Consider the following 19,024-nt stretch of genomic DNA (forward strand, 5'->3'; position numbering starts at 1 on the left):
ATCTGTAGCTTTTAAAACCCAACATTCTGAGCCGTATGATGCGATGGGGAAAACAAGTGATTTGAGAAGCCGCTTCTTTGTGTTTAGAGTGATATGTCTGTCTTTCCACACATTGCTTAGTGCGATGGTTGCATTCTTTGCAATACCAATTCTTCTTTTGATCTCTTGGGAGTCGTCTCCATTATTGGTGAAAGTTGCTCCAAGGTAAGTAAATTCAGTGACATTATCTACGGCAACTCCGTCTAGTAGGATTTCTTGATCAGACGGGGCTTTTTGACACTTCATGACCTTTGTTTTCTTAGCATTTAGGCACAGTCCCACTTTTTCACTCTCAGCTTTTACTTTTGATACTAATGTTTGGAGGTCCTCCATACTTCCAGCGATTAAAACCACATTGTCGGCATATCTGAGATTAGTGATCTTTTGTCCTCCAACAGTTATGCCTCCTTCGTAGTCTTCAAGCGCATTTCTCATTATGGTTTCCGAGTAGATGTTAAAGAGGTGGGGAGAAACAATGCATCCTTGTCTGACACCTTGTCCGATGTTAAACCAATCCGTTAGGCCATAAGATGTTCGCACTGCTGCTTTCTGTTGATTGTACAGTGCTTTCAAAAGTGAGATGACATGAGGTGGAAAACCCATAGAGTACATGTCGTTCCATAAGATGTCATGTGCAACTGTATCAAAGGCTTTAGTGTAGTCAATAAAACAAAGGAATACGTCGATTCCTCGTTTCCTGTTTTTTTCAAGGATCATCTTGAGATTCATGATTTGGTCTCTGGTGCCTTTCCCAGGACGGAATCCTGCTTGTTCGTCAGCGATTTCTTCGTTCAGTTTGTTTGCCATTCTCTTAGCCATGATTTTCAAAAGAATTTTGCTACTGTGACTAATGAGGGAGATTGTCCTATTATTTCTGCATTTGAGGGTGTCACCTTTCTTAGGGATGGGGACAAAGACTGACTCCCCCCAATCGTCTGGCCATTTGTTTTCGATCCAGATTTTTTTGTAGAGCCTGTGGTAGAATATCTCGACGTTCTCACCTCCATTCTTTATCATTTCGGCTGTGACCTGATCATTTCCTGGACTCTTTCCAAGTTTGAGTTCTTTGATAGCTTCTCTAATCCCATCAATCAGAGGAGGTGGTTCAGTTCTTTTGTAGAGATTTGTGCAGTATTCTTTCCATTTGTCTTTGACTTCCTCTCTGTCACAAAGGATTAGGTCATCTTCATTTTTGATGGTGTCAACAGATGGTTTGAATTTCTTGGTGAGGTTTTTCACACCATTGTACATTTCTTTGGTAGAGTTGTTAATGGAATTTACTTCAATCCTTTGGCATTGTTCTTGTATGAACTTTTCCTTGTCTTTCCGCATCATCCGTTGAATTTTGGAGTTCTGTAGTTTGTAAATTGTTTCCTCAACAGGATCATTGATCCCTTTTGCTTTGAGTTGCCTTCTAAGCTCAACTTCTTTTATGGTTTCTTCCGATATCCATTGATTCCTTTTGTTGGTTTTTTTGGTAATGGTTTCTTCTGCAACTTTTAGAAAGATATCCTTTCCTTCGTTCCACAGGTCGTTTGGGGTTTTTTTATCTTCACATTGTAAAAGAGCCTCAAAGCTATTTGAAATTTTAACAGAATAATTGTTATCAAGGGTTTTGTAGTCAAAGCGAATTGGTTGAGGTGGTTGTGTCAATTTCTTAAGTTGAAGTTTGATCTCGGCAGCCAGGAGTTGGTGGTCGCTATTACAGTCTGCTCCAGGTCTAGTTTTAACATTTTTTACACAACTTTTCCATTTTTGGTTCAAGATGATATAGTCAATTTGGTTGCGGGTTTTCATGTCTGGAGACGTCCAAGTGTAGAGATGGCGAGGATGGTGTTCAAACATTGTGTTTGTAATCAGTATGTTGTTGGCACTACAAAATTCTATGAGTCTCTCTCCACGTTCGTTTTGCTCTCCTAGTCCAAAGCGGCCACAAGTTTTGTTAGGTGTCGAGTTCTTGCCTACTTTGGCATTCATATCTCCCATAATTACCTGCAAATCACGATTTGGTATGGAGTCTATAGTTTCTTGGAGGCTGTCATAGAAGCTATTTATTTCATCCTCATTCGCTGTGCTAGTTGGAGCATAGCACTGAACAATAGTAATGTTATGTGGTTTTGCTTGGATTCTTAGTTTTAGAATTCGGTCGCTGATTGGGCTGTAGCCAATTAGAGCTTTAGATGCTTCTTTTCCTAGGATTACAGCAACTCCATGGCTGTAGCCATCTTCTTTAGCGGAAAATATGACATGATGATTTCCATCTGTTCTGAAGCTACTGAGTCCGTTCCAGTTAGTTTCAGCTAATCCAAGAATTTGGAGGCCATAGTTATTCATTTCGTTGCAAACAGTGTTTAATTTGCCTTTTTCTTTGAGTTTCCTAACATTCCAGGTTCCAATATTGATTTTTTTTCTCAATTGAAGGTGTTTTCTTGTTGTTCCAGTAGCCTGCTTATCATTGTCAGTCTGGTCACCCACTGAACAACGCGCCCCTTGGTGACCCACGCGACGGGCGATGTGGTATGAGTTTTCATTTGGTTCACTATTCACACACACACATATATATATATATATATATATATATATATATATATATATATAATATATACAGTATATATATATATATATATATATATATATATATATATATACTGTATATATATATATATATATATATAATATATATATATATATATATATATATATATATATATATATTATATATATATATATATATATATATAATATATACAGTATATATATATATATATATATATATATATATATATACTGTATGTATATATATATATACTGTATGTATATATATATATATATATATATATATATATATATATATATATATATATATATATATACTGTATATATATATATATATATATATATATATATATATATATATATATACTGTATATATATATATATATATATATATATATATATATATATATATATATATGTATATATATATTTGTGAGCCTTCCAAGTGGAATCCACATTCCATCTTATTCCCTGCCTATAAAAAGGTTGGGGATGTGGCTCTATATGGCTCAATATGGTGTTGCATGGGTGACCTTCGAGCAACACAAATTCTCATAATCACTGGATTAGCACTCATTAGAAAAAGTCACGACCTCAGAGCAAAGCAAACTGACATCAGGTTGCTACGGCAACCAAAAGTGAAGTGACAATGTGACACTAGCATCACCTCACTGATGCACTCGTGAAAGCATAGTGCAATCATATACAGTATTGTGCCACATGCACCAGGTTTTTCTTCTACATGGTTGGAACGAAAGCACACTCACCCATTCATGTAAGAACACCACTTTTTCAAACAATGAATGTATATAGAAAAAATATATCAAAATTATAACTTTGCAAATGTTAGGGTGAGATAAGTAATTCACAGAATTAACAGTTTCCTCAATCCTGAAATCAGTAAGCCTTACATAAAACAAATATCCCCACTTAGTTTTTGATGAGAAATGTTCTACAATCAGAGTACTGAAGAGATATTCTTTATTGCTCTAGTTTCATACAAATACATAATTTTCTTACTATATAATAATAACTATGAAGGCTAAGTTTCAAAATGAAATAAAAAGAGCAGTACTGTATTACTTACAAATCTAAAATGAGGGTTGCGTTTTTTCTGGAATAAGAGAAAATATCTTGATTTACTTTCACATATTTATGAACAATTTCACTGTAAAAAAAAAAAAATTCAAAGATTTCATCCATATATGACTCAATAATATTAAAGGATGTTATTGACAGTATTTCCTTCACCTACATAAGTGTACAAATACTGAAATGAAAATAAAAGGAACTAAAAAATAAATAGGGACGACAAAAAACAATGAAAGATTTAAAATCTATAAGATAGGACAAAGATGAAATCTATTTATATGAGAGAGAGAGAGAGAGAGAGAGAGAGAGAGAGAGAGAGAGAGAGAGAGAGAGAGAGAGAGAGAGAGGAGAGAGAGAGAGAGAGTGTTACAAGGATTTTGTATGTCTAAAAGACCTTTTAGTCCATCCACAGAGACTCCATTGGCTCTTTGATAGAGCGATTTATTTCAAGCCTTCAGAGAGTTCTTATGATCTTGTCTAATTCATTCTTAAACTCATTTACCATGTTAGTGTTTACTGTACTACCTCTGCTGGAAGTCTATTCCAAGTATGTGCTATTTCATATGTAAAGAAATTGCAACATTGAGTGGTGGATCTTTTCAGTTCCAGTTTATATCTGTTACCTCTGGACTGATTTGGGCTAACTGTGAATAGATTGTTGTAATCTGCATTTGTTATTCCTTTAAGAATTTGAATGCCTCTATTAACTGTCCCCTTAGTTGTTGAGTGTGTAGATCAAATAAGTTCAAACTTTCCATCCTACGTATATATCGAAATTGCCTTAGTGTTGGTGGCCCTAGTTTGTACTGCTTCCAGTCTATCTATATCCTTCTGAATACTTGGAACCCTGACTAGGACTCCATATTCTAGATGGGGTCTTACTAGTGATGTGTACAGCTGTGGTACAGTGTCTTTGTATCTGTGTTTGAATTGTCTCGGTATATAACCTATTAGATTTTGTGCTTTCTTTTCAGCTTTTATGTTCTGTTTGGTGAACTTCAAATCCTTGCTGATAATTATAACGAGATCTTCCTCCTGGTCCACACTTTCTATTTCATTTCCTAACAGTGAGTAATCTGATTGTGGGTTACTATAACCTATGTGCATGACTTCATATTTCCCACAGTTGAAAGGCATTTGTCATTTTCTGGACTAACTCCTAGCTTCATTGGATCCTCTCTTAAGGCTTCTTTTTCTTTCAAGTTCACAGCATTTATGCCAAGTTTAGTATCGTTGGCAAATTCGGATATCCTTCTAGTTTAGTTAACCCTAAATCTATGTTGTTAATGTAAATCAGAAAGAGCATGGGCCAGGGACGGATCCTTGGGGTACTCCACTTGTAACAGCTCCCCACTCTGAAGCTTCTCCATTGATTACAACTCTCTGTTTTCTGCTTGTTAGCCAATGTTTGATCCATTCAGCTGGCTCGTCAGTAATGCCTAGTGCTCTAATTTTGACCATTAATATTTTATGAGGAACTTTGTCAAAAGCTTTTTGAAAGTCTAGGTATATGATATCTATTACCTTGGTTTTGTCATAAATGCTAAACATGTTATGGAAAAAATCCAAAAGATTTGTCACACATGATCTCTTTTGTCTAAATCTATGTTGGCTGTCTATCAGAAGATTGTTTTTCTCTATGTGTTCTACTATTGAATCTACTATAATTGATGCAAAAATTTTGCAAGGCACTGAAAATAGACAGACAGGTCTGTAGTTGCCAAAAGAGAGAGAGAGAGAGAGAGAGAGAGAGAGAGAGAGAGAGAGAGAGAGAGAGAGAGAGAGAGAGAGAGAGAGAAGTGTGTGTGTGTGTGTGTGTGTGTAAAAATTTGCTGAACTTTTGTAAGAAACAAAAAACTCATTTAACTTACCAATATAGGTGCAACGTGTGACAAAGCGGATCTGTATGATAACGACGTATCCAAGGATCCCAATAGACGACGTACACTTTTTCTTTCTGCCACATAAGCAAAATCTGTAATGACTAAATGTAACAGAATTTGGTCCCTCAAAATATTGTTAGCGTCATATTTTTTCTTCTGGGAAGTTTCTAGTCGGGTCTGAAATACATAAACAAGGTATTACTTAACTGAATCATTTCAAAGCCCCTCTCATTTACTAAAAAGAAACTAACATGTACTGTATTTGTATTTGTATACCGTATTCGATCAAAGTAATAGCACCTTTATAGAACCATTTAAAAGTAGCACACAAAAATACAGAAGAATTTAAAATAAAGAAGTTTTGATGAAGGAAAATCTTATTTTGGGGAGGTGCTGTGCAGTATCCAATAACCTTTCTGTGCAAAAACAGTTGAAAACAACAATAATCAGAAAATTACTTAATTATCTTTAACATCATTTTCTTAGACCGTCCAGTCAAATATGTAAAAGTACTAGTAACAGCCACAGTAGTGATATATCAACCATACTCCTACACTTCCCTTTAGAAATTTATATAACAGTAATTTGTATTACTATTATTATTATTACCATCATAAGGCTACTAGCCAAGCTAAAACCCTAAGTGGAAAAGCAGAATTCTACAAGACCAAGGGCACCAACAAGGAAAAAAGCACAGGGCAGAAAGGATTCATAGAATTAACAAATAAAATATAAAGGATGAATGATAAAAAATAAGATCAGTAACGCTACAATATAGATAAATCTTATATAAACACTGAAATGAGTTTTAAGTAAATCTGTTCAACAGAAAACCATTTGCAACAAGTTACTTCTAAAGTTCCACAGATTCAACCACCAGATTAGGAAAATCTTTTTGCAAGTAGTACTACGTATTGGAGGGTAAAGTCTGAGAAGACCTGAATGCTAATGATGGCTAGGATTATGAAAAATCTTATGCACCATGCACACAGAACTAATTACATGACAATGCTAAAGATTGATATCCAGATCAGGATAAAGAATGTAATAGATTGCAAGCTTTTCTCAAATAGATTAAGATGAGAGTTAGCAGCTGAAGATAAGACAAAAATACAATACTCAAAATATTGTAGAAGGAAAGAATTAACCCATTTCCTCAGGATAAACTGGTCACCAAAATTCTTAAAAGATTTTCTAAAATGGCAAATTTTGTGAAAATGGGTTTCTCAAAAGTAGATTTGCAATAAAAATTCAGAGACATTGTCAATAAAAAGATCTGGATGTTGAGGAGCCATTGTTTTTTAACCAGTTACAATCATAGTTTGGATTTTTTAGGGTTCAACTTGACCCCATATTATTTACTCAAGCATCAATTTTAACTAGATCTCTATCAAAGGATTCTGCAAAGAAAAATCTACATTCCAGGAATGGAATTGATGCAAAGAGAGTAGCATCATCTGCATATGCAACAAGCATGAGTTCTCGACCAAACTACATATTAAGGGTATATAGTATGTAAATAATGAACTGAGAACAATACCCAGAGAAACACCAGATATTGTAATCTTATAGTCACTATAGTGTCCATCGACAACTACTCTGTAATCTATTACATAAAAATATGAATAATGATGCTATGATAAGACCCATAACTCTCAACTGTTTAAGTTTTAGAAAGCAGCACTAAAATCAATGCTAATAATGCAAACTTCCTGACCAATCAATGGATTTCTCTACAGCACTGGAGATTTTAAAAAACGGATTTTGAGCGAAGCGAAAAATCTATTTTTGGGTGAGATGGCCATGACGTCCTGATGGAAGGTTCCTTTAGTAGCTTCCTGAGGGTATATATGTCTACAGTGGATATTCCCAGAGAATTGAACCAAAGGTTTCACAGAATTCTAACTTCTGGCGCGAGTACCCTAAAGGTTTCCCTTTAGGATATCGTATATCAACAGGGGACGTATGCTTTGACATGCTACAAGGCTATCTGCACCCCACATAGCGTTTACGCTTCGAGGGGGAAAGGTGGCGAGATAACTGAGGAGCCGTTGCAAAGTTATCCTCCTACGTTACTGTTACGGTACCTCGCGACGTAAACAAACGGCAGCCATAGCTGTACGCCATATTGTCCGTCCTCCTCATTCCAAAGTCAGCGATCTACCAGCCTCCACGATACAATATGAAAGGGAGGGGCCTGGCAGGCTGAACTGGAAACAGTAGGGCGGGTCCATCAGGACGTCATGGCCATCTCACCCAAAAATAGATTTTTCGCTTCGCTCAAAATCCGTTTTTTGGGCTCAAACCATGACGTCCTGATGAAGTGTACCAGAGAATTAGTGTATCGTGGTTTTTTCCCCATTTCAAAGTGCCTTCTACTTCAAACAATATTCCTTTGGTCTGGTGACCATAGAGACCGTGACATCTCCGTTATATGTCACTACCAGTGGCATAACAATGACATGGCTTCCTGCCACTCTGGCAGGGAGGTCCTGTTTGGACAAGAGGAATATCTCGAAGTACCCTGATGAAGATAAACTCACCTGGAAGCGAAGATCGTGGCGGTCTCGTGGACAGATCAGAAGGTTAAATATTTATGTAGGAACAATATTTTACTGCTAGGTGAGCATATTTCAGACAGGAGATTTATTACACATAATATAATAATGAGAATAGGGGCAATGAAAAAGTAACAGCAATTTATTTTCATATGGAAAGGCAAAATAAGACGCATATGGTAATTAAAATAACTATTTTATTCAAGAAATTGCAAAAGTAAAATAAGATAATTATTTACAATATTATTGAGTAACAGACATAGATTTTGAATTGATAGATGGTGATGTGGAATCTGAAATGGAAGAATTTGCCTTTATACACACAAGTTCCCGGGGAAACTTAAGTCTTTAAAGTCACTATGCACTCCATGTCAAGGAACATGTGGCACACGTGTGAGAATCTATGTCACTTCACCTTGAGGAAGAACAGTCCGTTTGTGACACTAAGTGTCACTTGAAATCACTATGTATCGCACTAGGGTCAACACAGGCACCCGTTGAGTTCGAGTCCCGAAATAACTCACTGTTCTACGCAGCACTGAACAGCAGGTTTCATTACACTACCTGCTGCTACCACGAATCTCTTAATTTCGTGCACCTGCTTCGCATAGTATTTGAAGAACACTCTTGAGGATTTCCAGCCTGTGAAGGATCGGAGGCTTTCGAAATCCATACCTTGGAAAAAATTCAGGGAAGAGGCGACTTTCCTAGGATCATGACCTGCGGGTGTACTGTCAGGATCCGCTCTGCGAATAAAGTAGGTGATTTTCGCCCTTAGTTGTTTAAGTGACAGGTCACTACCCGATGTTTCTCCTTTAAAGAGTTGTCCTCCGCCAAAGTCTGAAGTTCTTCGAAGATAGACCTTAAGACTCTCCACTGGGCATAGAGAGACATCTTCCTTCAGAGGGCAGATTCTCCAAGGTCCCCATCTCTTGGTGGGGAATTCGATTTTGGCGAGAAACGTAGGGTCAGGGAAGAGGGTAAGTTCCCCTGTGTCGGCGAACTGTATCTGGCCCTATTCTTTTGATAATGCCGCTATTTCACTGACTCGGGCTCCAGATGCGAGAGCAAAAAGGAAAATTACTTTTTGAGTCAAGTCTTTCAGAGGGCAAGATTCGTTGTCCAAGCTAGAGGCAAAATGAAGCACCTTATCCAGGGACCAAGTGATGGGTCTCGGTGGAGGTGCAGGACGGAGTCTAGCACATGCCTTCGGGAGTTTGTTGAAGATTTCGTTGGACAAATCTATTTGGAAGGCGTACAGTAGTGGTCTAGTCAAGGCCAATTTACAAGTGGAAGTCGTGTTGGCTGCCAAGCTTTGTCCATGAAGGTGAATAAAGAAGGACATACAAAAATCTATGGAGATTTCCGTACGGTTTTTTGCCTTGACAAAGGACACCCACTTCTTCCAGGATGATTCATATTGCCTTCTGGTAGACTTTGTTTTGTATTCCTCTAGGAAGTCTAAACTTTTCTTCGAGATCCGAACCTTTTCTTCACGGCTAGGGAGAGAAAATCATGAGATGAAGGTCTCGGACTTTCTTTGATGAATCGAAGACAGTCGACTTCTGCACCTGTTGGGAGAAAACTGGGCCCGGCAGAGGGATCAGCTTGGGATGTAGCTCCAGGACTAGGGGAAACCAGTTTCTCCGGGGCCACTTGGGAGCCACTAGGGCTGCTGTTCCCTTGAAGGTTCTCAGTTTGGAGAGGACTTTCAGCAGAAGGTTGGGAGTAGGGAACAGGTAAATCTTGGACCATCTGTTCCAGTCCAGGGACATGGCGTCCACTGCTTCCGCCTTGGGGTCCTCGTAAGGGGCCACATATCGAGGAAGTTGGTTGTTGTCCCTCGTCGCGAAGAGATCGATCTGTAGTTCCGGGACTTGACGAGAGATGAAGGAGAATGATCTTGCGTCTAGGGACCATTCCGACTCTATGGGGCTTGTCCTCGATAGAGCGTCCGCCATCACATTGCGGAATCCTTGTAGGTGAACTGCAGAACAAGTGCCATTTCTGGGTCGACCTGTGACGGCCGGTGAAAAAGTCCTTCTTTCCACTTTTTCTGATATAAATCTTCCAAATATACCAGAGAAAATTAAAAGCATGGAATGCAGAGGTTACTACCCTCGCGCGAGCACCTCGTGAGTGTCGTGTATACATCAGGGGCGTGTGAAAACCACTATTCACAGGCTGTCTTCCATTTAGATAACTCATTCATCAAAGGGAAGGGCCATAACAAAGACCCCAGAAACCACACTTGGACCACGCCACCGTCACCCACACGAACGCCCTCTAGGTCATCCTTCTGTTTTGGACTTGCCCGCAAAGTCGTAATTTCTGGGCTCCGAGCTGTGCCGCCCAGTGAAATACTCCTAGAGCACTATTTCTAAGGAATATAACTGCTATATATTACCAGAGAAAAAAAGCATAGGAATGCCAGGTTGAACCCAGCTCGCTCACCTATATAAGGTGTCAGTATAAAATACTGGGCGTGATAATTCACAACCAGAGGTCTCGCACTATTTAGATATCTCCTCTTCAAAATCCCCGCCACAGCGAGGTGCCGATCAACACTACTACCACTAACCCAACCCACGCCAGTGACGTCACTCCTTTATAGCACATCTTCTATGAACGTTTGTATATTTTTCTCTTTGTTTTTTTCCGTTCATATCTCATTTCTTTTTGCCGATGGCGGATTCCCTGGTCCCCATATCTAAGTTAAGTGCCAAATCTATGAGTTTTGCGCCTTTGGGGGTAGCATTGCCATTAATTTTAATTTTATTCGAGGTTTTATTTTTTCCTCTTGTCGGACCGCTTGCGGCTCCCTTGCTGGCTTGCTACCGCCTTCGCTCGTTCTTAACGTATTGCAATTGGTCTTCCATACTGATTGTTTTTCGTTTCAAACCTTATTTTGGAGGTTTTTCTCATCGATTACACCTCATCATTGTGCTTTGGATATTATTTTGATGTTTTGATGATATACTACGTATCATAGTTTTGAACTCGGTTGGCAAGCCTGCCTTCGGGCATGGCCTAGTTGGTTTCGCTACCGCATTAAGTGTTTATATTATTATATTATTGATATTATATATTGATCTTATTAATAATTATTGCGATTACCGTCTAGTTATCGCTTAGTTTGAGTGGGACTCTCGCGGGGCAGTTGTTATCTTATTTGTTTCCTACCGTTCGGCATCTACCCGAGGTAGATGTTATGTTGGTATCCCTGTCCAGCGTGACTCCTCCCGCTCTGGAGGGCTGCCAGCTATTATCCCCCTGCCATTCCCTTGCGTCCTTCTCTTACTAATTTTATTTTAAGTTACGCATGCCTATAAACCAGTTCAATGTGTTACATCATTTAACATTATTGTACACTATTTTATTGCTTATTCCGTTTATGATCATTCCATTTTACTTATGTGGTTCCAGCGGTCAGGTTGGTACTCCTGTCCTCCCTCATGCCCACGTGATCGCCTCCTGCCCTCTCATTGGTTAGTTCTCGTTGCCTCCTTCCCCCCCCCCCCCCCCCCTTATCCCCATTCAGGGATTCCTCCCGGTTGCGTGGGCGGTTTGGCATTACGGATCGAGTCCTTCTCGTGCCTCAGCCTTGCCACCACCTCCTCCCCCCCTCACACCATCCCTTCCTGGGATACCTTATGACTCACTATAGTTGGTACCGAGAACATCCACCGGGGTTTCAGTTTAGTACATTCATTCTCATGCCTTGTCGTAGCCCTCTTTCCCCGCCGCTCTGACTGGCCATCGGTCGGCTGGGGGAACTTGGTTGTGTATTGGTTATGTTTCGTTATGTACAGTACTGTATTATTTGAGTTTCTACTATAATGTAGAAACTTTTGTTCGTGGTGTATCACGGAGGAGCGAATATTTGTTGTTATATTATTTATTGGCGGTGTTCATTTGGGTTCTTGTGGCTGGCGGGGAGTCATTGAACCCCTTCCTCCCTCCCCTTTGACTCCCCCTACCCCGGAGGCATGTTACGACCCCGGGGTCTCTCATAGTTGTCTCCCCGGAGCCAACAGGTAGCATGTTATTATAACATGCTATTATAACATTTTTATCCTATACTTCCCCAGTAACAACGGGATAGTATATCTCCTACTATGACAACATTATTTCATTGAATGATCATATCTAATTACGGAATTGTTTAACAGGGAACATGTTATTATAAGGTAGCATGTTATTATAAACCCTTTTTTATTTTATACCTCCCTGGTAATGACGGGATGGTATATTCCTCGCTATGACAATATTATTTCATTGATAATCTTAACTTATTACGGAATTGTTTCAACAATGTCAGTTAATTTTTGATAATTTTTTCCCCGGTTACTATACCGGTCCGAAATTTTGTTCATAGCCTTTTGTCCCGATTTCATATCGGTCTATTTTAAGAATCCGGAACACCCGGATCTTTTTAGGTTATTAACCTATTATGGGATACTCATGTATCTGTATTTTATTCTATACTTCCCAAGTAGCGACGGGATAGTGTATTTCAAGCTATGACAATATTATTTCATTGATAACCTTAACTTATTACGGAATTGTTTTAACAATGTCAGTTTATTTATTAGTTTTTCCCCGGTTACTAAACCGGTCCTAGAGTTGTTCATAGCCTTTTGTCCCGGTTTCATATCGGTCTACTTTAAGAACCCGGAACACCCGGATCCTTTTAGGTTACTAACCTATTATGGGACACTCACGTATCTTTATTTTATTCTATACTTCCCAAGTAGCAACGGGATAGTATATTTCTCGCTATGACAATATTTTTTCATTGATAATCTTAACTTATTATGGAATTGTTTTAACAAAGTCAGTTAATTTATGATAAGTTTTTCCCCGGTTACTGTACCGATCCGAAATTTTGTTCATAGCCTTTTGTCCCGATTTCATATTGGTCTAATTCAAGAATTCGGAGCATCCGGATCTCTTAAGGTTACTGACCTGCTATGTGATACTTATGTATCTTTATGTTATTCTATACTTCCCCAGTACCGACGGGATAGTATATTTCTCGCTATGACAATATTATTTCATTGATAATCTTCACCTTTTATGGAATTATTTTGACAATGTCAGTTAATTTATGAAAAGTTTTCTCCCCGGTTACTATACCGGTCCGAAATTTTGTTCATAGCCTTTTGTCCCGGTTTCATATCGGTCTATTTTAAGAATTCGGAACACCCGGATCTTTTTGGGTTACTACCCTACTATGGGACACTCTGTAGGTGCCCCTGTCGTTACTATCTATAATTATAACTTCGGATATAATCTTTTGGGATTTTCATTTTATTTCCTTTGTGATTGATCGATTTAAACATTTATTCTCGATCCATTTATTTTATATTCCCAACGGAGTTACCTTGTTCATTAGTAACGATATACCCTCTTTCGGAGCACGCAGTCTTCCATGACTTCTACCTTGGCGACTCTTTAGATCTGGGTTGGCGGGTTTGCCTGGAGTGTCAGGGCAAAGAGACCCTGTGTCTCTTCCTTTTAGGGTTTTCAAGGAAGCACGTGGCTGATGTCGGGCAACGTCCTTGTCCCTAAAGTTAAAGCTACCTGCCAGCCCCTACCAAAGACTCACAGGTCTTCCAAATCACCAAACCAGTTAAGACCTCTCTTGGGTCGAGAGCGAAGCCCGGCCTGAAACCTACGACCCCGGAGGCTCCCTTCGATCCGGCAGCCCTTTCAAGATTGATGCAATGGCCTCTCGTGGCATGGTTGGTTTCAACCCGACCTTCATTAGAAGAGGCCAGCGTCCGATCCCATGGATGAGGTAGAAATTTATATCTATTTGAACACGATGTTGTGTTGATATTTATCCATATATATACATATATATATAATTTACGGACCTCTGTAGCTCACTGGCTCAAACCTCGTGTCACATACCAAGTCACCAGGAATTATATGATGAAAGATTCCTGGCGCCTCTGTGAACTTGACAATTGAATGGAATAATTGCCCTTTAGGGGGAAGAGAGAGTGCTAAACCAGATAGCCTCGTACAGGGTCTCATTTGTTATGGGCTACCTCAACAGCACAATATATCATCCCGGATGCCTCTAAGCTCCCGGAATTCGTCGAAAGCAATCCGTGGAAGGCGGCCTTGCACTCTCCCTTCAAAGATGGTATGTTAACCATCGAAGGGTTTGGCACCCGGACTGTAGAAGATTTTGAATTCTACCCGCCGGGTCTACAGTTCCCTCTCTCTGGTTTCGCATGCCTTACCGAGGAGACACTCGTAAGGTTTGACAAGGTCCCCAAAGAAGCCAAAATGTACCCAAAGGGGCAGGCTCAGTCCACCTGGGTCCGGCCCTTAAACGAGTGGGAGTGTGTTAACACTACGTTAACACCTCACAAGAGCCCGTACACGATGTTTCTAGTGGAGGAGTAAACCCCTACTCCGTGTGTCACTAAGATATCGGACCTTGCTCAGCAGGCAATAAACGAGGACAAGCCGTTACCGCAGCTGAAGGAAACGCATCCGACTTCCCTCCTGTACCCGGGGGATCACGATTGCTGGACTAACGCCCCGGCGACCTTCACATCGGGTAAATTAAGCACTGACTGTGCTTCCATTCAGTTCAGTGAGTGGCTACCCAGGCTTCCGGAATCCCTGATATGCCTCGAGTTCGAAGCCTATATGCGCTGAGTAGACCTATCAACTCGGCTACAATGGCAGAAAAGACCTCTTTAATGTATGAAGAAGAACCACCTTTTAAGGTCTTGACGAAGTCATTACTTCAAACCTTACTGTCTGATTCCTACGACTTCTTTGCGGCCAGACGTCGTTGTTGTAGGCATGTCTTGTCTGAGGCCACTATCAGACATGAGCCTAACAAGCTCATTAAAGCCCCAGTCTGGAGCCCTGACTTATTCCCTGAGGATTTAGTCAACAACGTCGTCAGTGGAGCTGCTAGGGTCAATCAGAGCCTCAAGGTTCGATGGGCTTAGTCCCCAAGCACAACTTCGAACCGGCCAGCAACCAATCTCGAGGTAGAAAGAGTCTGAGATCTTTCCATTCCTTCCAAACCGGCGGTCCCAACAGGTGGTTCAAACCATCCCGGTGGCACAAGGGAGTCAACCTTTCACTTCGAAGGGTCAACCCCAACAGCAATACGTGCTGGTTCCTCAGTCCCAAGTAGCAACTACCTCCTACGCTACTTCCCCAGCCCTTAGGCCCACCTTTGAAACTCAGGGTGCTTTCCAGGGTTACCAGCGTCCCAGAGGCACTAGCTCGAGAGGAACTTTTCGCAACAGCTACTCTCGAGGCCGAGGAGGTAAATCCGCAGCAAATCATTGGGAGTTCTCAGGTAGGGGGAAGACTTTACATCTTCCGGAACCGTTGAACGTTCAACATTTGGGCTTTCAGTATAATTTCCAAAGGTCTGGGGTGGAGTTGGATAGAAAGGCCCCCTCCACCAACCAGTTTTCATCAACATCCAACGGAAGAGCTAATCTTATATGAAAACGATTTATTGCAAAATGAAGCAATAAAGAAAGTAAATCGCTTGTAATTTCAGGATCACTTGTTCAGCGGGCCAAAGAAAGACTCAGAATAGCGAAGAGTAATCCTAGACCTGTCGTTTCTGAATTCTTACATTCAATGCGACAAGTTTCACATGCTGACCATCTCTCAGGTGCGGACCTTGCTTCTCTGTGGGGCCGTCACCTCCTCTATGGATCTAGCAGACGTTTGCTATCATGTTCCGAAAGCAAGGCATTTTCGTCCGTTTCTAGGCTTCAACTAGGCAAACTGCCTCACAGCAACTACAGAGTGATAATCTCTTACAACAGTTTTGGTTCCAAATCAACTTCGAGAAATCTCGTTTGGTCCCGAAGACAAGTTTCAATGGTTAGGATTCAATGGGTTCTATGCTCCCACACTCTGTCTCCCAACAGCCAGGAGGAACGATATAGCAAAACACAATACGTTTTCTCAAAGACAAATTGTCTTCCAGGAGAAATCAAGAGAGAATCCTGGGTGCCCTCCAGTTTGCCTCAGTAACAGATATACTACTGAAGGCCAGACTGAAAGATATAAGCCGAGTATGGTGCTCCAGGAAAACGAGTAATATCGAGACAAAGGGCTCGACTCCAACCAATTCTGAAGAAAAGACTTCAACCATGGACAAAGGTCAAAATCTGGCAAATCCGTTTCCTTACAATATCCACCCCCAAGCTCGTCATTTACACAGACGCCTCCTTAACAGGCGGGGGGGGGGGGGATACTCTCAGTACAAGAAAGTCCTGGGACTATGGTCGACAATATTCCGCCAACTTCATATCAATGTTTTAGAGGCCATGGCGGTATTTTTTACCTTAAGCAACCGGCTCCGGCCAAAAACCAACATATCAGGTTTCTTCTAGATAGATAGTGGCGGACGCACTTTCGAGGACAACTCCGCTGGAGTCGGAGTGGTCACTAGACCCAAAGTCCTTCAGTTGGATTCTTTCTCAGGTTCCGGATCTCCAGATAGATCTGTTTGCAACAGAGTCCAACTACAAACTAGAGTGCTACGTAGCTCCCAGCCCGGATCCTCGGGCTTACGCCACAGACGCAATATCATTAGTCTGGAACACTTGGGAGAGAATTTACCTATTCCCACCAATAAATCTGTGGATGAAAGTGTTAGACAAGCTCAGGACTTTCAAAGGCCAAGTTGCTCTAGTAGCCCCCATCTGGCCCAAGCACAACGGGTTTCCCCTTCTGGTGGAACTGGGTCTCCACCTCGACAGATCCCCAATCCAATACTAACACAAGCAGTACAACTCGCAGTGTGTTAGCTTCCTCAAATTCAGAATGCCCTACCTTTATGGACTTTATGAAATTTGCAGCTCAAGAGGTGCAGATATTGATCCTCAAATACGTTATTTTTAGAATCAGATAAGAGGGGATCCACCTTTCGACAGTATGATTCGGCTGTTATGAAACTTGCCAGTTTTTAAGGGACTCAAAGGTTGAGACGATGACTATGAATCTGACAGTAACCTTCTTCAGAATTTTATTTGAATCAGACTTAGCGACTTGTACTATTACCACAAATTAAGTCAGCCTTGAAGGTTTTACAATTGGTTTTAATATTGCCCTTACAGATTCATACTTCTCATCCATCCCGAGAACCTGCGCCAGATTGAAACCATCAACTCACCCTAGCTCAGTTTCCTGGTTTCTGAATGACGTACTTAAGTTGGCTTCAGACACTCTTAACGAGACTTGCCATTATATTCCATTGGTTAGGAAATCCTTGTTCTTAATGAACCTGACTTCTGGCGCCAGAATATCAGAACTTTCAGCCTTGTCTAGAGATCCAGGTCATATTGAATTTCTCTCGTCAGGGGAAGTACTCCTTTCCCCTGACAAAAGATTTTTAGCGAAAATGAGGACCCCCAGGACAGACGGTTCCCCTGGAAGATTGTCCCACTTCCGCAGGACCCATCTTTATGTCCAGTAAACACTCTGGAAGCCTACTTAAACATATCTCCCGTTCAGTCCTCAGGGCCCTTACCCATTAGAGAAGGTGAAGAACCATCATCCTGAAAGGACTCAGACAGAAAATTCTGCATTTCATTAACGGGCTACCTAGAATCATTCCCACATCACTCCCTCACGTCCAAGATATATGAGCTGTAGCTACCTCAGTTAATTACTATGAACTTCACTGGACTTACTAAATATACAGGCTGGAAGTCTCCAACAGTATTTAAACGCCACTGCTTAGAACCTCTGGAAGCCTTATATTTGCTACAGTGGCAGCAGGGAATGTGATTCCTCCTGAACATAGCGAACCTTAATCAACTATGTCTTGCTATCCTCTTACCTGTTATTTTGGATTTTATTTTACTTCCTCAGGTATTGTTCCAAGATTTGGGACCATTTCTCTGGTACTATTTCACTGGGCGGCACAGCTCGGAGCCCAGAAAAGGGATTTTGACGAAGGAAAAATCTATTTCTGGGCGAGAGACCTGTGCCGCCCAGTGAACCCTCCCTTGACTTCCCTCCCAACATGGGTCCCAAACCTTGGGTGCTATGAGGAGTGACGTCACTGGCGTGGGTTGGGTTAGTGGTAGTAGTGTTGATCGGCACCTCGCTGTGGCGGGGATTTTGAAGAGGAGATATCTAAATAGTGCGAGACCTCTGGTTGTGAATTATCACGCCCCAGTATTTTATACCGACACCTTATATAGGTGAGCGAGCTGGGTTCAACCTGGCATTCCTATGCTTTTTTTCTCTGGTAATATATAGCAGTTATATTCCTTAGAAATAGTGCTCTAGGAGTATTTCACTGGGCGGCACAGGTTTCTCGCCCAGAAATAGATTTTTCCTTCGTCAAAATCCCTTTTTTTGTGCTCGGTGTTTTTGCAAGTGATTGTCGTTAATTCAACATGAATGACGCTGCTACTTCACCTTTACCAATGTTAAGTACCATAGTTTGTTTTGACAGTTTTTTTCAGTACCGGGCATTTGTTCTCTTTCCAGGAATGTGGATTTTAATTTTGGAAGAGGCTTGGCCTTCCTCGGTGACGGCAGCCATTTTGGTTTTGTTCGCTTCGGTAGTTTTTCAAGTTAAAATTGCCCATCTGGTACTCTGTCATCTAGGTTATATCACTTACGTTTTATGACCATTTTTATTATCATTATTTTATTATTGTTTTTACTATGGTATTTTTTTACTAGCAAGTCCGATTTGGACGAACGAAGAATAACGATCTGGCCTTTGTTATAGTTTTTGTACACGCCTCAGGAAGGTGCTCGTTTTAGACTATATCTTTATATTTATTTGTTACGTTGTCGTTATTCTTCGTTCTTGGTTATTACAATTTTATCATTATTCTTATCATATTATTGTGTGATTTGGTTCTTTAT

At 40.6% G+C, this 19,024-nt stretch overlaps 1 protein-coding gene across 3 annotated transcripts in view; it reads right to left on the minus strand.

Moving 5' to 3' along the window:
• LOC137653558 (centromere-associated protein E-like) overlaps positions 1–19,024 on the minus strand; it is an 892,913-nt gene that overhangs the window by 664,102 nt on the left and 209,787 nt on the right. For all 3 annotated transcript variants that reach the window (XM_068387057.1, XM_068387056.1, XM_068387055.1), the window contains exons 8-9: positions 5,559–5,747; positions 3,683–3,709 (exon numbers count right to left, since the gene is read on the minus strand). In XM_068387057.1, the coding sequence (XP_068243158.1) occupies positions 3,683–3,709; positions 5,559–5,747 (216 nt within the window). The remainder of the gene's footprint in view (positions 1–3,682; positions 3,710–5,558; positions 5,748–19,024) is intronic.

Source organism: Palaemon carinicauda, chromosome 14 (assembly GCF_036898095.1).
Source record: "Palaemon carinicauda isolate YSFRI2023 chromosome 14, ASM3689809v2, whole genome shotgun sequence".
Lineage (NCBI taxonomy): Eukaryota > Metazoa > Arthropoda > Malacostraca > Decapoda > Palaemonidae > Palaemon > Palaemon carinicauda.